The sequence below is a fragment of the Borostomias antarcticus genome (genome assembly GCF_949987555.1).
Source record: "Borostomias antarcticus genome assembly, chromosome: 30".
Classification (NCBI taxonomy): Eukaryota; Metazoa; Chordata; class Actinopteri; order Stomiiformes; family Stomiidae; genus Borostomias; species Borostomias antarcticus.
The window spans coordinates 3,287,823-3,309,926 of NC_140263.1; the positions used below are offsets into that span (position 1 = coordinate 3,287,823).

Below are 22,104 nucleotides of genomic sequence, written 5' to 3' on the forward strand. Positions count from 1 at the left end.
CTCTCTGACTATCACCCCCTCCTTTCTCCCTGTCCTTTTAAGTGTCTGATTATGTTGCCATCGATATTCTATGTTTGACAGTTACAAATGCACTTCGATGACGATTAAGGTGATTCAATTATCTCCCTACCCTTTTCTTCCTGTCCCTCTCTCCCTCTCCCTCTCCTCCCCCTCGTCCTCGCCATCCCTCCTTCATTCCATCCCCACAGACTGATCTAGAGGAGAGACCCAGGGGGCGGAGTCACCACTAGGAGGCGGAGTCACCACCAGGAGGCGGAGTCACCATGGCGTCAGACCACACCCAGCGCAGTTACTCTATCATCCCCTGCTTCATCTTCGTAGAGGTGTGTGTGTGTGTGTGTGTGTGTGTGTGTGTGTGTGAGAGACTTTTCATCATTTTTATTGTTGTTTGTTTAGCAGTTGTGTTGTTGTATGAACATGCTTATTTGTTTTGTTCTCCCACGTATTGTTGTCGTTACCATATTTTTTGTTTTTGTAGTATGTTTCTATAGTAGGTGTTGTGTTGTAGTTTGTGTAGTAACTACACATTGTAGTTATTATTATTACCATTTATTACAGCATTATTTGTGGCTAATGAGTACAATGTTGCAATCTGTTTTTTGCTTGTTTATTTAATTCTATTCATAGTTATAGTTCTATGCTTTGGCAATATTTCCGTACTGAGTATTTCTTTCCAATAAAGCTTATTGAATTAAATTTAAATGAGAGAGAGAGAGAGAGAGAGAGAGAGAGAGAGAGAGAGAGATGGGGAGAGAGAGAGAGAGAGAGAGAGAGAGAGAGAGAGATGGGGACACGACTCTGAGATGAGCTCCATAGTTAATTAACTTCTCAGCTGAAGCTCTTTAATCACTCACAACCAGCTGGAGGCTTCCTCACATCAAAGACCTGACTGTCTCTCTCCCTGTCTCTCTCTCTCTCCCTGTCTCTCTCTCTCTCCCTGTCTCTCTCTCTCTCTCTCTCCCTGTCTCTCTCCCTGTCTCTCTCTCTCTCCCTGTCTCTCTCTCTCTCCCTGTCTCTCTCTCTCTCTCCCTGTCTCTCTCCCTGTCTCTCTCTCTCTCTCTCTCTGTCTCTCTCCCTGTCTCTCTCCCTGTCTCTCTCCCTGTCTCTCTCTCTCTCTGTCTCTCTCTCTCTCTCTCTCTCTCTCTCCCTGTCTCTCCCTGTCTCTCTCTCTCTCTCTCTCTCCCTCTCTCTCTCTCACACGCACACACATTGTCTCTGCAGATCACATTTACCATTTTTGTCATCTATTTCTTTTTCTCATATCTCTCATGCTCTCTTTGCTTTCTGCTTCCCTCCCTCTCACGCTATCATGCATCCCCTTTCCTCTCGGTCTCTCCCTCTCTCCTCTCCTCCTGTCTCTTCCTCTCTCCTCTCTTTCACTCTCTCCTCTCCTCCTCCGCCTCTCATCTCCGCTCTGTCTCTCCATGTCTCCGTCAGTGTTCTGTAGTCAGAGCAATCAATCAATCAATCAATCAATCAAAGCTTTATTTGTACAGCGCATTTCATACCCAGAGGCAACACAATGCGCTTTACAGAGAACAAGGGAGGTGGGTATACGACCCACTCTCTACATATTCCAGAGGGAAGCAAAAAAACAGTAATCACCCGGGGGTCAGATAAGTGAGCTGTAAAAATTCTTCCCTGACCCCTCTCAACAAGGCGATCGAGCAAGCTCCTGGAGTATGTTTGTCTATCGGCTAAGAACATAAAGCAATACATTACATTAAATTACATTTCGGAGTAAGAGAGGCTAAAAAAGCATCATAGGAGAGACATGGCAAATACTGGAGTGTGTTTGCTATGGCCCAGGCCTAAAGCCGGAAGTGGGCTGGTGTATGTCTGTGTGTACGTGTGTGTGTGTGTGTTAACTAAATGCTACGACATCCACAGCAGACACGGGGGTATCTATCGGACTCAGGGAGGTCTGCTGGTGACAGTGGGGCATCCACTGGACCTGGTTAGAAGATAGGAGGGAGAGAGAGAGGCACTATGGAGAGGGAAGGCAGAACAGGGTTAGTAGCACACAGAGCCATAAAAACCACACAGATATTTAAAACAGGCAAGAGGTCATGATCTATATCTGAATGTACAGTAGGAGCTCTTGTCTCCACCCTTCCCTCTCTCTCTGTGACTTTCTCTACCTCTCTCTATCATCTGTCACCTCTGACAGCCATGCTCCATCTCTCTGTCCATCCCATTGACTTCAATGTTAAAAGTTCACTGTAAAAACACCACTTCAAGAACCACAATAGTCAAAATAACAGACTGATACACTATCGGGGTTATAAACTCATCATTATCAGACTCTGATTGTTTTTCACTGCCGTTGTTTTCGCGTTTGGAAATACATGGGAGTGAATGCAGCTGACGGCTAACTATGGCTCATTCACCTCCATGTATTTCCAAACGCGAAAACAACGACAGTGAAAAACAATCAGAGTCTGGTAATGATGAGTTTGTAACCCCGATAGTGTATCAGTCTGTTATTTTGACTATTTCGGTTCTTGAAGTGGTGTTTTTACAGCGAACTTTTAACATTGAAGTCAACGGGCACTTCTGCATCCGCACCCCAGACTGACCAATATGGCTGCCAGGTGAATAAGGCGAATTGAAGGAACACCTTGAACTAGTGTATGCTTCTTGTGTGAGCTGTATGTGAGGTGTTGGCAGAGGTAGGTTCTGTGGAGGAGTACCATACTGTGTGTGTGTGTGTGTATGTGTGTGTGTGTGTGTGTGCGTGCGCTTCAATAAGCCATCATACCCACCATCTGTGTGTGCAGGAGGGGAGTGGTCATGTGGCTGGTGAGTGTCAACAGTGCCCCCTGCAGGAGCAGAGAGGAGCTGCAGCAAGGTGCTGTGGTGGCGTTTGTCTCCCTCTAGTGGCCAACAGCTGTGTGAAACAATAATAAGATGGCACTGGTACTGTCTCACCTGTGTTCTAGGTTGTATCTTCCGGGCTCTAGATCTCAGAACCGTTAGAGAACAGGAGGTTCTAGGACCTGGTTCTGTCCTGGTCTGTACTGAGGTCTGACCCTGTCCCTCCTGTCCCCTGTCCCTCCTGTCCCCTCCACACGTTGTTGTCCCAGCTGGTCATCATGGCGGGCACCGTCCTGCTGTCCTACTACTTTGAGTGCACGGACCTGTTTGGGATCCACGTCCAGGGCTTCTTCTGCAACGACGCCGAGCTGATGAAGCCCTACCCCGGCGTGGACGAGGCCAGCTTCATCCCCCCGCTCATCCTCTGCTGCGTGGTGGCCGCCACGCCCACCGCCATCGTGAGTACGCCACCCCCGACACAGGCCTGTCTCTCTCTCTCTGTCTGTCTCGCTCTGTCTCTCTCTCTCTCTCTCTCTCTCTCTATTTATGTCCGTCTCCTGCTTTGTCTCTGTCCATCTTTTTTGGGTCTGTCACAGTACTCAGGTATTCTGCAATTGTGCATTCTCTCTCTATGTCTCTCTCTTTCTCTCTCTCTCTCTCTCTCTCTCTCTCTCTATGTCTCTCTCTCTCTCTCTCTCTCTCTCTCTCTCTTTCTCTCTCTCTCTCTCTCTCTCTTTCTCTCTCTCTCTCTCTCTTTCTCTCTCTCTCTTTCTCTCTCTCTCTCTCTCTCTCTCTCTATCTCTCTCTTTCTCTCTCTCTCTCTCTCTCTCTCTCTCTTTCTCTCTTTCTCTCTCTCTCTCTCTCTCTCTCTCTTTCTCTCTCTCTCTCTCTCTCTCTGTCTCTCTCTCTCTCTCTCTCTCTCTGTCTCTCTCTCTCTCTCTCTCTGTCTCTCTCTCTCTCTATCTCTGGTGAAAGCATCTTCTCTGACTCTCTTTATGTCCATCTGTCTGTCTGTCTTTCTGAAAAGTGTTTCTCTAATATGTTTATACTTTTCACATTTGGTGAAGAAGTGCAGCTCTGTTTCAGGCTCACTGAGGGGGCAGTGACATCACAGCCTCTGCTCTGCAGCGAGACAGGTTTTCCTGTGCCTCTCTTTTCAACAGCAAGGCTGTGCTCGCTCAGTCTGTACTTGGTTAAGGTTCGTTTTAGTTGTTGATCTGTCACCACGCTCAAATAATCTGCTATGGTGCACTGGTCGATTTAGAGACAGATAGCACTGCATTTTGTGTAGTGAGGGACAGTTAGAAAAAAAAGAAAAGGAAAAACATGTTTTTAATTTTTAAAATGTCTATGGTTTTTATGAATGAAACGGGATTTTAAAGGTCAGAAAATCGAAATAAATAATGGGAGAGATGTATACTAAATGTGTGGGTAGTGCAGAGAGAGCCTCCCCCCGCAGGCATGAATGAATTGTGCGAAAACGTCATAACGTTAACTAGCAGCAGGTGCCACCGAGCTAACTTAGCTGTGTAACGTTATGGGCTAGCTAACGCTGCCTTGCAAAATAGACACATTTGAGGGGTTGGGGGGGGTGTGGGTGTGGGTGTGTCACTGTTTTCAGAGGGGAGGCCCACATTGATGGAGTTTGGGAACCCATGCTCTATCAGATCCAAGCTCTGCTGTAGGCCATGTGTAGTGCGGGACAGAAGAACCAGGTCATCTGCAAAGAGCAGGCATTTCATCTCCTGATTATGGAGACGTACACTGGGGACAGGGGACTGTTCTAGGACAGTAGCCAATTCCTGAATGTAGATATTGAAGAGTGCAGAGCTGAGATTGCAGCCCTGACGAGCGCCTCGCCCTTGGGGAAAGAATTCTCTTCTCTTTTTTTGTTTTATGTTGCACATAAAAGTTGCCAGAATATTGATTTAATAAGCATTACCCCCTACACCACTCTCAATAATTTAGTAGAACAGTCCAAAATAGAATCAAACGCTTTTTGGATGTAAATAAAACAGGTATACATTTTGGGTTTATTTGAGTTGACATGTTTATCAATTAAGGTATTAGGGTGTAAATATGATTGGTTGTGCGTTGTTTTGGTATGAATCCAATTTGGCTTTTGCTCAAGACATTGTGCTGGGTAAGGAAGTTCAGAAGTCTGGCATTCATAATACTACAGAAAGACCCCAGATTACTGGTCACACATATGCCTCGGTAATTATTAGGGTCAAATTTGTCTTTTTTGCCAGTTTTTATAGATTGGGGCTATGAGTCCATGATTCCAGATGTCAGGAAAATAACCTATACTCACGACCAATTGGAATTTCTTGTTCATATTTTTTAGCACCTCATTCAAGATGCCATCGGGTCCTTTTTTCTATTTTTTTTTTTTTTTAGATTTGAGGACCTGCAGTTTCTTAAAGGTACCCAATGTAGTTTCTGACCACTAGTATGCGCTCTAGAGCAAATTTGAGAAGGTGGTCCCCGAAAATCGTGTACTACGTCTTGTGGTGTTTCACACATCTTTGTTGTTTTCAAAACATTAGCGAAATATCATTTTGCGAAGAAATTACAAGGTAGGAAAGACATTCAAGTGATTCAACATGTTTATTAGACTACAAGGAACGAGGAATTTCGAAAATAAACAAAGAACTGATTGTTTTGATTCACGTTTCGTTGGGTACCTTTAAGGAGTTCCTGTTCAATAATTGGGGAGTCTAATGGATTCTGATTATTGTTTTTATAGCTAGTTCCAATTTTGTCAGCTTGTCATGAATTTGAGATTGCTCTGTGTTTACATTAATTTGAACGGTGTGGTAGAGTGTCTTAAAATGGGTGGTCCATATATCACTGTTTTGTATAACCAATTCAAGAGAGAGTTTGTCTCTCTCTCTGCTCTCTCTCTCTCTTTCTCTCCCTCCATCTGGTGAAACCATCTTCTATCACTGTCCCCGTCTCTTCGTCTATTGACCGTCTTCCTGGTTGAGTCAGTCTGTCAGGCTGCAGTGACAGGTGTTTGGCCATTAGAGGGCACTGCAGCACCACACTGCTCCAGCCAGCTGCAGAGGCAGGGCCTAGTGATAGCGGTGTGTGTGTGTGTGTGTGTGTGTGTGTGTGTGTGTGTGTGTGTGTGTGTGTGTGTGTGCATGTTACAAGTCGTGTGCATGCATGTTAAGTCGGGTCTGACTCTGCCAGAATTCCTGCTGAATTTACCTTCTTCTGTAATGGTAAATGGACTGCACTTATATAGCGCTTTTCCACGTTAGCGGCAGTCAAAGCGCTTTACAATGGCCTCTCATTCACCCATTCACACACACACTCACACACCAATGGCCTCTCATTCACCCATTCACACACACATTCACACACCAATGGCGGTAGCTGCCATGCAAGGTGCTAACCTGCTCATTGGGAGCAATTTGGGGTTACTGTTCTATAGTAGTACTGTTCTATAGTAGTACTGTCCTGTAGGAGTACTGCCCTGTAGGAGTACTGTCCTGTAGGAGTACTGTTCTATAGTAGTACTGTCCTGTAGGAGTACTGTCCTGTAGTAGTACTGTCCTGTAGTAGTACTGTTCTATAGTAGTACTGTCCTGTAGTAGTACTGTCCTGTAGGAGTACTGTCCTGTAGGAGTACTGTTCTGTAGGAGTACTGCCCTGTAGGAGTACTGTTCTATAGTAGTACTGTCCTGTAGTACTGTTCTGTAGGAGTACTGTTCTATAGTAGTACTGTCCTGTAGTAGTACTGTCCTGTAGTAGTACTGTCCTGTAGGAGTACTGCCCTGTAGTAGTACTGTCCTGTAGGAGTACTGTTCTGTAGTACTGTTCTATAGTAGTACTGCCCTGTAGTACTGTCCTGTAGTAGTACTGTCCTGTAGGAGTAGTACTGCCCTGTAGTACTGTCCTATAGTAGTACTGCCCTGTAGTAGTACTGCCCTGTAGGAGTACTGTTCTGTAGGAGTACTGTCCTGTAGTAGTACTGCCCTGTAGTAGTACTGTCCTGTAGTAGTACTGCCCTGTAGGAGTACTGTTCTGTAGGAGTACTGTCCTGTAGTAGTACTGTCCTGTAGGAGTACTGTCCTGTAGTACTGCCCTGTAGTAGTACTGTCCTGTAGGAGTACTGTCCTGTAGTAGTACTGTCCTGTAGTAGTACTGTCCTCTAGTACTGTTCTGTAGTAGTACTGTCCTGTAGGAGTACTGTCCTGTGTTAGTACTGTTCTATAGTAGTACTGTCCTGTAGTACTGTTCTATAGTAGTACTGTCCTGTAGTACTGTTCTGTAGGAGTACTGTTCTATAGTAGTACTGTCCTGTAGTAGTACTGTTCTATAGTAGTACTGTCCTGTAGTACTGTTCTGTAGGAGTACTGTTCTATAGTAGTACTGTCCTGTAGTAGTACTGTCCTGTAGTAGTACTGTCCTGTAGGAGTACTGCCCTGTAGTAGTACTGTCCTGTAGGAGTACTGTTCTGTAGTACTGTTCTATAGTAGTACTGCCCTGTAGTAGTACTGCCCTGTAGGAGTACTGTTCTGTAGGAGTACTGTTCTATAGTAGTACTGTTCTGTAGGAGTACTGTCCTGTAGTAGTACTGCCCTGTAGTAGTACTGTCCTGTAGGAGTACTGTCCTGTAGTAGTACTGCCCTGTAGTAGTACTGTCCTGTAGGAGTACTGTCCTGTAGGAGTACTGTCCTGTAGGAGTACTGTCCTGTAGTAGTACTGTCCTGTAGGAGTACTGTCCTGTAGTAGTACTGTCCTGTAGTAGTACTGTCCTCTAGTACTGTTCTGTAGTAGTACTGTCCTGTAGGAGTACTGTCCTGTGTTAGTACTGTTCTATAGTAGTACTGTCCTGTAGTACTGTTCTATAGTAGTACTGTCCTGTAGTACTGTTCTGTAGTAGTACTGTCCTGTAGGAGTACTGTCCTGTAGTACTGTTCTATAGTAGTACTGTTCTGTAGTAGTACTGTCCTGTAGGAGTACTGTCCTGTAGTACTGTTCTATAGTACTGTTCTATAGTACTGTTCTGTAGTAGTACTGTCCTGTAGTAGTACTGTTCTATAGTAGTACTGTCCTGTAGTACTGTCCTGTAGTAGTACTGTGGTATGTATGATTTACGTGTGCTGTAAACAAAATCGCCCTATGGGGACAACAAATGAAGTGAACTTGAACGTACTGTCCTGTAGGAGTACTGTCCTGTAGGAGTAGTACTGTCCTGTAGGAGTACTGTCCTGTAGTACTGTCCTGTAGTAGTACTGTCCTGTAGGAGTACTGTCCTGTAGTAGTACTGTCCTGTAGGAGTACTGTCCTGTAGTACTGTCCTGTAGGAGTACTGTCCTGTAGGAGTACTGTCCTGTAGGAGTATTATAGATTGCTGTGTCAGGTGGGCAGCGCCGTCCCTCATGGGTCACTTCCCCTCAGAGCCTCCACACATCATTAAACAACCAATTAGAGTTACGTCTGACTGAGATGACAGGGCCGTTGGCAGATAAAGAGACAGGCAGACGGTAAATCCTGCTTTCTGCTCTGGCTGGCTGGACCAATGGGAGGCTGTCCAGGGAGGACAGAGACAACAGAGCAGCGTTCAAGAAAACAGAGCAGCAGTTATGAACACAGAGCAGCAGTTAGAACACAGAGGAGCAGTTAGAACACAGAACAGCAGTTAGAAAACAGAGCAGCAGTTAGGAACACAGAGCAACAGTTAGAACACAGAGCAGCAGTTAGGAACACAGAGCAGCAGTTAGAACACAGAGCAACAGTTAGAACACAGAGGAGCAGTTAGGAACACAGAGCAGCAGTTAAGAACACAGAACAGCAGTTAAGAACACAGAGCAGCAGTTAAGAACACAGAGCAGCAGTTAGAACACAGAGCAGCAGTTAGAACACAGAGCAGCAGTTAGAACACAGAGCAGCAGTTAGAACACAGAGCAGCAGTTAAGAACACAGCAACGTTCACAGAGCAGAGCAGTGGTCAGGAACACAGAGCAGTGGTCAGGAACACAGGGTTAAAGGACAGGTTCTGAATTTAGCATACGGTTATTTACCATCATATAACCCTTTAATGTCTATGTGGTTGTGTGTAGATCTTCATAGGAGAAGTCTCAATCTATGTTCATGTCTATGTGCTTGTGTGTAGATCCTCATAGGAGAAGTGTCCATGTACGTGATGAGGTCGACCAGAGAGGCTCTGCTGGCCCAGGAGAAGACCATCGTGACGGGGGAGTGCTGCTACCTCAACCCCCTCATCCGCCGAGTCATCAGGTTTATAGGTCTGTTCATTCACTGTTTATAACACTACCCTGGCTATTAACACTGTTTATAACACTACATTAACACTGTTTATAACACTACCCTGCTATTAACACTGTTTATAACACTACCCTGTTATTAACACTGTTTATAACACTACCCTGCTATTAACACTGTTTATAACACTACATTAACACTGTTTATAACACTACCCTGCCATTAACACTGTTTATAACACTTCCCTGGCTATTAACACTGTTTATAACACTACCCTGCCATTAACACTGTTTATAACACTACCCTGCTATTAACACTGTTTATAACACTACATTAACACTGTTTATAACACTACCCTGCCATTAACACTGTTTATAACACTACATTAACACTGTTTATAACACTACCCTGCCATTAACACTGTTTATAACACTACATTAACACTGTTTATAACACTACCCTGCTATTAACACTGTTTATAACACTACCCTGCTATTAACACTGTTTATACCACTACCCTGCCATTAACACTGTTTATAACACTACCCTGCTATTAACACTGTTTATAACACTACCCTGTCATTAACACTGTTTATAACACTACCCTGCCATTAACACTGTTTATAACACTACATTAACACTGTTTATAACACTACATTAACACTGTTTATAACACTACCCTGCTATTAACACTGTTTATAACACTACATTAACACTGTTTATAACACTACCCTGGCTATTAACACTGTTTATAACACTACCCTGCTATTAACACTGTTTATAACACTACATTAACACTGTTTATAACACTACCCTGCCTTTAACACTGTTTATAACACTACATTAACACTGTTTATAACACTACCCTGCCATTAACACTGTTTATAACACTACATTAACACTGTTTATAACACTACCCTGCTATTAACGCTGTTTATAACACTACCCTGCTATTAACACTGTTTATAGCACTACCCTGCCATTAACACTGTTTATAACACAACCCTGCCATTAACACTGTTTATAACACTACATTAACACTGTTTATAACACTACCCTGCTATTAACACTGTTTATAACACTACCCTGGCTATTAACACTGTTTATAACACTAACCTGCTATTAACACTGTTTATAACACTACCCTGCTATTAACACTGTTTATAACACTACCCTGGCTATTAACACTGTTTATAACACTACCCTTCCATTAACACTGTTTATAACACTACATTAACACTGTTTATAACACTACATTAACACTGTTTATAACACTACCCTGCTATTAACACTGTTTATAACACTACATTAACACTGTTTATAACACTACCCTGGCTATTAACACTGTTTATAACACTACCCTGCTATTAACACTGTTTATAACACTACATTAACACTGTTTATAACACTACCCTGCCATTAACACTGTTTATAACACTACCCTGCTATTAACACTGTTTATAACACTACATTAACACTGTTTATAACACTACCCTGCCATTAACACTGTTTATAACACTACATTAACACTGTTTATAACACTACCCTGCCATTAACACTGTTTATAACACTACATTAACACTGTTTATAACACTACCCTGCTATTAACACTGTTTATAACACTACCCTGCTATTAACACTGTTTATACCACTACCCTGCCATTAACACTGTTTATAACACTACCCTGCTATTAACACTGTTTATAACACTACCCTGTCATTAACACTGTTTATAACACTACCCTGCCATTAACACTGTTTATAACACTACATTAACACTGTTTATAACACTACATTAACACTGTTTATAACACTACCCTGCTATTAACACTGTTTATAACACTACATTAACACTGTTTATAACACTACCCTGGCTATTAACACTGTTTATAACACTACCCTGCTATTAACACTGTTTATAACACTACCCTGTCATTAACACTGTTTATAACACTACCCTGCCATTAACACTGTTTATAACACTACATTAACACTGTTTATAACACTACATTAACACTGTTTATAACACTACCCTGCTATTAACACTGTTTATAACACTACATTAACACTGTTTATAACACTACCCTGCCATTAACACTGTTTATAACACTACATTAACACGGTTTATAACACTACCCTGCCATTAACACTGTTTATAACACTACATTAACACTGTTTATAACACTACCCTGCCATTAACACTGTTTATAACACTACCCTGCCATTAACACTGTTTATAACACTACATTAACACTGTTTATAACACTACCCTGCCATTAACACTGTTTATAACACTACCCTGGCTATTAACACTGTTTATAACACTACCCTGCTATTAACACTGTTTATAACACTACCCTGTCATTAACACTGTTTATAACACTACCCTGCCATTAACACTGTTTATAACACTACATTAACACTGTTTATAACACTACATTAACACTGTTTATAACACTACCCTGCTATTAACACTGTTTATAACACTACATTAACACTGTTTATAACACTACCCTGGCTATTAACACTGTTTATAACACTACCCTGCTATTAACACTGTTTATAACACTACCCTGTCATTAACACTGTTTATAACACTACCCTGCCATTAACACTGTTTATAACACTACATTAACACTGTTTATAACACTACATTAACACTGTTTATAACACTACCCTGCTATTAACACTGTTTATAACACTACATTAACACTGTTTATAACACTACCCTACCATTAACACTGTTTATAACACTACATTAACACTGTTTATAACACTACCCTGCCATTAACACTGTTTATAACACTACATTAACACTGTTTATAACACTACCCTGCTATTAACACTGTTTATAACACTACCTTGCTATTTACATTGTTTATACCACTACCCTGCCATTAACACTGTTTATAACACTACCTTAACATATAATATAACGGATATTAACATTGTTGATAACATTACACTGATATTAACATTCATGATAATATTATACTGATATTAACAATGCTGATGCCAGTGTACAGATATTAACACCATTGATACCAGTGTACAGATATTAACACTTGATGCCAGTGTACAGATATTAACACTGTTGATGCCAGTGTACTGATATTAACACTGTTGATGCCATTATACTGATATCAACAGTGTTACTGCTGAGTTGTTATGGAGGTCTGCAGGTTATTACAGTCAGGGGTGTAAACGATGATGGCGATGTGTGTATCGGGACACGTAGGTGTTGGAGTTTCTCAGGCATGGGATTAGAGTGGTCTGGCTCAGTGTCCTCTGTCTCCCAAAGACGAATATACTTTTATTACACACACACACTCACACACACACACACACACACACACACACACACACACACACACACACACACACACACACACACACACACACTCGGGCACGGCGAGCCAGAATACAAAGCAGTGTAATTTCATGGCTAAGCAGTGCAGATGATTTTGTCTGGTATTTCGGGGGCGTCCGAGCGTAGCGCCGGGGGCCGGTCATGTGATCATACGTGTTCCAGCGTGGCCAGGCACGGCCGCGCTCCGACGGACGCATTACTCATCCTCACATCTGCCCTCGAACACACGACACACAGCCGCGCTGCCCGCGGACCGTAATCACTCATCCGCTGTGGCTTTATCAAGGAGACAGCCGTGCTCATACGTGTGTGTGTGTGTCAGGGTTATAATAGTTTTGCTTTTTTCATTCGTTTTTTTTTTTATATCGTTTTAACTTTTTGTGTTCAATTTCAGTTTAGTTTTAATTAGTTTTTAAAGCAGATTTGCTAGTTTAGTTTAGTTTTTATTTTTTGATAATGCTTAGTTTAGTTTTTATTAGTTTCAGTATTAGTTTTAGTTCTTTTTTTTCTGCGCTAGCCTCGTGAGACCATCCTGATCTCGTGAGCTCATGTTGTTTCACTCCGTGTGAAACAAACCATCTGGCGCACGTCAGGTTACTCCTGCGCAGGGGCACAGCTAAAAAACATGGAGGATAGATTTAATACCCACCCAAAATATTAGGCTTATGTATGAAACGAAAAAGACTAAAACTAAGGACATTTTCTCTACAATTTTAGTTTATTTTAGTTAGTTTTGTAAACACACAATACAGTTTTAGTTAGTTATCGTTTTTTTGTAAACCCTAGTTTTTATTTTTATTTCAGTTAACGAAAATGTTTTTTCACACCTAGTTTTCGTTTTTTAGTTAGTTTTCGTTAACTATAATAACCTTGGTGTGTGTGTGTGTGTGTGTGTGTCCCTCTCTCTCTCTCTCTCTCTCTCAGGTGTGTTTGCGTTCGGCCTGTTTGCGACGGACATCTTCGTGAACGCGGGTCAGGTGGTGACGGGTAACCTGGCGCCCTACTTCCTGACCGTGTGTAAGCCCAACTACACCGGCTCCGACTGCCGCTTCAACCATCAGTTCATCGCCAACGGCAACATCTGCACGGGGAACCCCGCGGCGGTGGAGAGGGCGCGGCGCTCGTTCCCTTCCAAAGACGCCGCGCTCAGCGTCTACGCCGCCGTCTACGTCACGGTGAGGGGGAGAGGGAGGAGGAGGAGGAGAGGGAGGAGGAGAGGGAGGAGGTGGTGGAGAGGGCCCGGCGCTCGTTCCCTTCCAAAGACGCCGCGCTCAGCGTCTACGCTGCCGTCTACGTCACGGTGAGGGGGAGGGAGGAGGAGGAGAGGGAGGGAGGAGGAGAGGGAGGAGGAGAGGGAGGAGGTGGAGGAGAGGGCCCGGCGCTCCTTCCCTTCCAAAGACGCCGCGCTCAGCGTCTACGCCGCCGTCTACGTCACGGTGAGGGGGAGGAGAGGGAGGAGGAGGAGAGGGAGGAGGAGGAGGAGAGGGAGGAGGAGAGGTTGGAGGTAGAGGAGAGGGAGGAGGAGTGGAGGGAGGAGGAGGCGGAGGGAGGAGGAGGAGAGGGAGGAGGAGAGGGAGGAGGAGGTGGAGGAGGAGGTGGAGGAGTAGGTGGTGGAGAGGGCCCGGCGCTCCTTCCCTTCCAAAGACGCCGCGCTCAACGTCTACGCCGCCGTCTACGTCACGGTGATGGGAGAGAGAGAAGGAGGAGAGAAGGAGGAGAGGGAGGAGGAGAGGGAGGAGGAGGAGAGGGAGGAGGAGGAGGAGAGGGAGGAGGTGGAGGAGAGGGAGGAGGAGAGGGAGGAGGTGGTGGAGAGGGAGGAGGTGGAGGAGAGGGAGGAGGTGGAGGAGAGGGAGGAGGTGGAGGAGAGGGAGGAGGAGAGGGAGGAGGTGGTGGAGAGGGAGGAGGTGGAGGAGAGGGAGGAGGTGGAGGAGAGGGAGGAGGAGAGGGAGGAGGTGGTGGAGAGGGAGGAGGAGGTGGAGGAGGAGAGGGAGGAGGTGGTGGAGAGGGCCCGGGGCTCCTTCCCTTCCAAAGACGCCGCGCTCAGCGTCTACGCTGCCGTCTACGTCACGGTGAGGGGGAGAGGGAGGAGGAGAGGGAGGAGGAGAGGGAGGAGGAGGAGAGGGAGGAGGTGGAGGAGAGGGAGGAGGAGGAGAGGGAGGAGGAGGGAGGAGGAGGAGGAGGAGAGGGAGGAGGAGAGGGAGGAGGTGGAGGAGAGGGAGGAGGAGGAGAGGGAGGAGGAGGGAGGAGGAGGAGGAGGAGAGGGAGGAGGAGAGGGAGGAGGTGGAGGAGAGGGAGGAGCTGGAAGAGAGGGAGGAGGAGAGGGAGGAGGTGGAGGAGAGGGAGGAGCTGGAAGAGAGGGAGGAGGAGAGGGAGGAGGTGGAGGAGAGGGAGGAGCTGGAAGAGAGGGAGGAGGTGGAGGAGGAGAGGGAGGAGGAGAGGGAGGAGGAGGAGAGTAAGGAGGAGGAGGAGGAAAGGGAGGAGGAGGAGAGGGAGGAGGTGGAGGAGAGAAGTGGGCGTGGTTTATACAGGACATCATGTTAAATCGGGCATAATTGTATTTTCTCACCTAATATCCATTGGCAATGCAATTGTTTTGCCTTCAAGGCATCAAATTGATTTAATATTGGCATGTAATGAATGTTGGTTATTGTAGCGTGTATAGTCTGGTTGGGTGTATAGTTTGGTTGGGTGTTATTGTAGCGTGTATAGTTTGGTTGGGTGTTATTGTAGCGTGTATAGTTTGGTTGGGTGTTATTGTAGCGTGTATAGTTTGGTTGGGTGTTATTGTAGCGTGTATAGTTTGGTTGGGTGTTATCGTTTGATTATAGGGTGGTTGTTGTATGTGGTCTCTTGTCCCAGATGTATATCACCAGCACCATCAGGACCAAGTCCAGCCGGCTGGCCAAGCCGGTCCTGTGCCTGGGCACGCTCTGCGCCGCCTTCCTGGCCGGGCTGAACCGCGTGTCCGAGTACCGGAACCACTGCTCCGACGTGGTGGCCGGCTTCCTGCTGGGCAGCGCCGTGGCGCTCTTCCTGGTAAGGGTCGAAGGTCACCGTTCTGATGTGTTGCCCGATGACGTTGTCCTGACCGTAGACATATACACTAGACGCCGCGTTGACGTTGATTTGATTGCTGTCGGACGAAAAACGCGGCCGCCATCTTGGTCCGGTACGGAGCTCCGCGAGTAAACTAGTGATGGGTCGGTCGCAAACGATACGGCTCTATGTGCCGGCTCTTTTAAGTGAACGATGATAAATACATAGTTGTTAGCTGATAGATACAACTAAAACTGTTGGATGCTGCTGTTTTGCACTTTGTAATTGTTTATTTTATTTTTATTTTATTTTATTTTATTTTATTTTATTTTATTTTATTTTATTTTATTTTATTTTATTTTATTTTATTTTATTTTATTTTATTTTATTTTATTTTATTTTATTTTATTTTATTTTATTTTATTTTATTATTTTATTTTTATTTATGTTATTTGACTGTTATGGATAGACAAAAATATTTGTTTCTACTTATCTTCTAGAGTTATCTCTTGATGCAGGGTTACTTTTACTGACTGAAACTGCTGAGGAGAGCGGTTGTCATGTGACAGCGTTACCGGACCAATATGGCGGCCGTATTTTGCGCCGCTCAATCCATTACATCATCTCGCGTTCATATCTATGGTCCTGACATCCCGACTGCGTTCCCGTTGACGTTGTGCGTCCGTCCGTTCTGCAGGGCATCTGTGTGGTGAACAACTTTAAAGGAGTCCACGGACCTCCGGCCAAGCAGAAGGCCGACGACTACCGCGGCCTGCCGCTCATGACCTTCCCTCGCGTGGAGAGCCCCCTAGAGACCCTCAGTGCACAGGTACACCGACCTCTGACCTCTAGGGTGATTTGTGGAGCGGAGCCGACCTGAGGCCACACTGGAGCCCAGCTCGAACCTAATATTACACGATGGATGGATGGATGGATGGTTAGGGTTAGACAGACAGACAGGCACACACACACGCGTACACACACACACACACACACACACACACACACACACACGCTTTATTTATCTCCGAGGGGAAATTGTTGTGTTACGGCAGTAAGGACAACAAAAGGCACAATCGGAGAGTAATTACAGTACGTACACAACTCTAGTCTATAATCTCAAGCAGTGCAATAATATACAATAGCTAAAGTGTCTGTCAAACCAAATAAGGAGTGTGCCATTTGATAAATAATCAATAATAAAGCAACAATAAATAATAAGTAAACGGTCCTGTCCAAGAAAATGTCTGGGCACGAAACCAGACTGGGCTCCGTCCCAGCTGCCTCAGGTCACAATGTCAGGCCAGACTAGCCTGCTGGCGGCCGGGAGGAAGGGTTCTGAGACGAGCGTGTGATTGATTTTAACTGATATACTCAAAAAGGATTTCCTAAGATTAGCTCAAACAGGTTAAGTCTGGTTTATTGAGAAAACATACGAGCGCAAGGACTTCCGGACAAGCACATGAGTGGTTCATCCAAAGAAGTGAAGCCTCTTGTTCAGCACGGCCTTTATTCTCAAGCAAAACACAGGTATATCGCTTTGAGGATGTGATTGGCTAACCCATTGTACGTCATATGAAATGGCAGGCGTGGTCGAGAATACAGACACGTGACATGAGAAAAGGCGGTAATTTCTTGGAGACAAAGGGACAAAGGAGGGTTATTCTGGAGTAGACAGAGTTCTAGGTGTATGGCCTCCTGGAGGCCACCCTGTAGGTTAGCACAGCTATGTGAACGGTTGAGGGAGGTGGTGAATTACAAAAGGAGAGAGGGGGCAAAGGTTTAAGGTGTTTGGAATAGAAAGGTCTTGTGGCCAGTTGTAAATTCTATGACGAGCGCATACTGCTTCCTGCCCGTCAGGACGTCCGTAATCCCCCTGCAGGTGGGCTCAGGGACCCTCTGCTTGGGGTCGTTTGTCCTGGAGACACGCTGGACGCTGGGACTGAAGTCCACCAACGAGACAGTGATGAGCGAGAGAGGGAGAAAGCTTGGTCTTGAGAAAACAGCGGAGCGACATTCACCTCCATCTGGAAACACAATGAAACAGTGGTGATAAGGAAGTCAGGAGATTAGACGATGTTTGAGGAGAGGAGGAGAGGAGGAGAGGAGAGGTGAAGAGGAGAAGAGGTGAAGTGAGGAGAGTTGGTGAGGAGAGGAGGTGAAGTGAGGAGAGTTGGTGAGGAGAGGAGGTGGAGTGAGGAGAGTTGGTGAGGAGAGGAGGTGACGAGGAGAGGAGGTGAAGTGAGGTGAGTTGGTGAGGAGAGGAGGTGGAGTGAGGAGAGTTGGTGAGGAGAGGAGGTGAAGTGAGGAGAGTTGGTGAGGAGAGGAGGTGAAGTGAGGTGAGTTGGTGAGGAGAGGAGGTGACGAGGAGAGGAGGTGAAGTGAGGTGAGTTGGTGAGGAGAGGAGGTGATGAGGAGAGGAGAGGTGACGAGGAGAAGAGGTGAAGTGAGGTGAGTTGGTGAGGAGAGGAGGTGACGAGGAGAGGAGGTGAAGTGAGGAGGTGAAGTGAGGAGAGGAGGTGATGAGGAGAGGAGGTGAAGTGAGGAGAGGAGGATTGATTTCCCATCTAACTTTTGGTACACGGATAAGCAAATGTGTTAAATTACTAAAAATGGAAATGTAAAATGTAAAGTCAGTTCACTGCCCCCGACAAATGCATGCGCTTTGGATTTCAAAAAAAGCACTGTGCTAAATGACAAAAATGTAAATGTAAGTGAGAGGAGAGGTGAGGAGAGGAGAGGAGATGGGGTTACGTGAGGAGAGGAGAAGAGACAGAGTTAGGGGAGAGGAATCAACGAGAGGAGAGAAGGTAGGGAGAGAGAACGCTGGACTTGTGAACTTTACCATAACGATAAACAACGGTTGAAACGCGGCAGACTTTATAGATTATTCATAGCTTCAGGACAGATCTTTATAGATTATTCATAGCTTCAGGACAGATCTTTATAGATTATTCATAGTTTCAGGACAGATCTTTATAGATTATTCATAGTTTCAGGACAGATCTTTATAGATTATTCATAGTTTCAGGACAGATCTTTATAGATTATTCATAGTTTCAGGACAGATCTTTATAGATTATTCATAGTTTCAGGACAGATCTTTATAGATTATTCATAGTTTCAGGACAGACCTTTATAGATTATTCATAGTTTCAGGACAGATCTTTATAGATTATTCATAGTTTCAGGACTGATCTTTATAGATTATTCATAGTTTCAGGACAGATCTTTATAGATTATTCATAGCTTCAGGACAGATCTTTATAGATTATTCATAGTTTCAGGATAGATCTTTATAGATTATTCATAGCTTCAGGACAGATCTTTATAGATTATTCATAGCTTCAGGACAGATCTTTATAGATTATTCATAGTTTCAGGACAGATCTTTATAGATTATTCATAGTTTCAGGACAGATCTTTATAGATTATTCATATCTTCAGGACAGATCTTTATAGATTATTCATAGTTTCAGGACAGATCTTTATAGATTATTCATAGTTTCAGGACAGATCTTTATAGATTATTCATAGTTTCAGGACTGATCTTTATAGATTATTAATAGTTTCAGGACAGATCTTTATAGATTATTCATAGTTTCAGGACAGACTTTATAGATTATTCATAGCTTCAGGACAGATCTTTATAGATTATTCATAGCTTCAGGACAGATCTTTATAGATTATTCATAGCTTCAGGACAGATCTTTATAGATTATTCATAGTTTCAGGAGAGATCTTTATAGATTATTCATAGCTTCAGGACAGATCTTTATAGATTATTCATAGCTTCAGGACAGATCTTTATAGATTATTCATAGTTTCAGGACAGATCTTTATAGATTATTCATAGTTTCAGGACAGATCTTTATAGATTATTCATAGCTTCAGGAGAGATCTTTATAGATTATTCATAGCTTCAGGACAGATCTTGCTGATGTGGCAAGAATCCGGGTTTCTGTTTGTAAACAGAATCAACATGTTGGCCCGGTCAAGGCGTCCACAGGGTGGACCAGAGAAACAATAACAACACAATAACAACAACACAGCTGTAATTTGGTCTTTTTTTTTTTTCTTAATACTGGAATTGCAGAAAGTCCGAGCTCAAGTCAACATGGCCCGGGGCAGAGCAGTGCACCCTGGGTACTAACCCCTAACCCTGCCTGGGAATAAAGAAGCTCTGCTGTAGAAGGATTACCCACCCAACACCTCACCCACTAGATCAATGTTCAGCACCCTAACACCCTAGATCCTAGCTTATTCAACACCCTGACCCTTCTGTTAAATCCTATCTTAGTTTTCAATATCCATGCGCCTGATATAAGCTCCTGCTATCTGTCACTCTTTTCTTCTTTCTCTCTCTCTCTCTCTCTGTCATTCTCTCTCCCTGACTCTCTCCTCTCTCTGTCATTCTCTCTCTCCCTGACTCTCTCTCTCTCTCTCTCTCTCTCCCTGACTCTCTCCTCTCTCTCTCTCCCTGACTCTCTCCTCTCTCTCTCTCCCTGACTCTCTCCTCTCTCTCTCTCCCTGACTCTCTCTTTCTATCATTCTCTCTCCCTGACTCTCTCTCCTCTCTCTCTCTGTCATTCTCTCTCTCCCTGACTCTCTCTCCTCTCTCTCTCTGTCATTCTCTCTCTCTCTCTCTCTCTCTCTCTATCATTCTCTCTCTCTCTCTGCCATTCTCTCTCTCCCTGACTCTCTCTCCTCTCTGTCATTCTCTCTCTCCCTGACTCTCTCCTCTCTCTCTCTCTCTCATTCTCTCTCTCCCTGACTCTCTCTCTCATTCTCTCTCTCCCTGACTCTCTCTGTCATTCTCACTCTCTCCTCTCTCTCTCTCTCCCTTCTCTTTCTCCCTGACTCTCTCCTCTCTCTCTCTCTCATTCTCTCTCTCCCTGACTCTCTCCTCTCTCTCTCTCTCCTCTCTCTCTCTCTCTGTCATTCTCTCTCTCCCTGACTCTCTCCTCTCTCTCTCTCTGCCACTCTCTCCCTTCTCTGTCATTCTCTCTCCTCTCTCTCTCTCTGTCATTCTCTCTCCCTGACTCTCTTCTCTCTCTCTCTCTGTCATTCTCTCTCTCTCTCTCTCTCTCTCTCTCTGTCATTCTCTCTCTCCCTGACTCTCTCTCCTCTCTCTGTCATTCTCTCTCTCCCTGACTCTCTCCTCTCTCTCTCTCTGTCATTCTCTCTCCCTGACTCTCTTCTCTCTCTCTCTCTGTCATTCTCTCTCCCTGACTCTCTCTATCTCCTCTCTCTGTCATTCTCTCTCTCCCTGACTCTCTCCTCTCTCTCTCTCTGTCATTCTCTCTCCCTGACTCTCTCCTCTCTCTCCTCTCTGTCATTCTCTCTCTCTGACTCTCTCCTCTCTCTCTCTGCCATTCTCTCTCCCTGACTCTCTCTCTCTGTCATTCTCTCTCCCTGACTCTCTCATCTCTCTCTCTCTGTCATTCTCTCTCTCCCTGACTCTCTCCTCTCTCTCTGTCATTCTCTCTCCCTGACTCTCCCCTCTCTCTCTCTCATTCTCTCTCCTCTCTCTCTCTCTGTCATTCTCTCTCCCTGACTCTCTTCTCTCTCTCTCTCTCTCATTCTCTCTCCTCTCTCTCTCTCTGTCATTCTCTCTCCCTGACTCTCTTCTCTCTCTCTCTCTGTCATTCTCTCTCTCCTCTCTCTCTCTGTCATTCTCTCTCCTTGACTCTCTCCTCTCTCTCTGTGTTAATTCTCTCTCCTCCCTCCCTGTTTTTCTCTGCTTTCTTTCTTTCTTTCTTTCTTTCTTTCTTTCTTTCTTTCTTTCTTTCTTTCTTTCTTTCTTTCTGTTATTCTCTCCTTCTCTCTCTGTAGTTCTCTCTCTCCCTTTCTCTCCGCGCCTCTCTCCCCCTTTCTCTCTGTACCCTGTCTCTCTCCCAAGCCCTCTCTCTCTCGTCTCCCTGTCACACACAGCGAGCCTAAGTAACGAGCCTGCACGATGTGAGGCAGCGTCAGAAGACGTTTTAACTGGTCCGTGACTGGAGGGTAACCAGCGAGGAGCCGTCCAATCACAGGCCGCCGCTCTCCCGCTCCAGACGGGACGACAGAACGCTAATCCTCTCTTTCTCTCCCCCCGTTCTCCAGAACCACTCAGCGTCCATGACGGAAGTCACATGACTAAGGGGGCAGCCCAGGGTGACGTTCGCATCCGCCCAGCACCTCTAGGCACAACGATGAAGACGATGACGATGATGTTTTTGTACTGTGTCATGCTGTAAAAAGGACAGTATTCTGGTGTACCTAGTTAGATGCCCATGTTTTGTACATTTTGTATGAGCGCGTGCTATAATCCACCCAGATAGCAGGTGACGCACATCTTCCTCATGTCCCCATCGTCAGTATATCCAGCTAGCGTCTAATGCTGTTGACATGTTGATGTTGTCCTGTGGTATTTGTACCAAATCCCTTTATTCAGTTTGTTTCTATGTACATTTATCGACTGGATTCTTTGTATTATTTTGTGTTATTTCCGTATAAAAACACGTTGACCGACGTTTGCCTGCCGATTCTTCAGGAATGTTTTGGTATTTTTTAATTTGTCAGTGTGTACGGAGGGGGCGGAGCCCCCAGCGTTGGCACGGTAACACTGTGTTGTGTTT

At 44.8% G+C, this 22,104-nt stretch overlaps 1 protein-coding gene across 1 annotated transcript; it reads left to right on the top strand.

Moving 5' to 3' along the window:
* Positions 1–284: 284 nt before the first annotated feature.
* On the top strand, positions 285–21,622 carry plppr1 (phospholipid phosphatase related 1; the record flags this gene model as incomplete). Its single annotated transcript, XM_084460195.1, has 7 exons — positions 285–344; positions 3,108–3,296; positions 8,969–9,101; positions 13,373–13,623; positions 15,308–15,484; positions 16,182–16,313; positions 21,590–21,622. The coding sequence occupies 7 exons, from the start codon at positions 285–287 to the stop codon at positions 21,620–21,622; spliced, it is 975 nt and encodes a 324-aa protein (XP_084316321.1).
* Between the last annotated feature and the right edge of the window lie 482 nt (positions 21,623–22,104).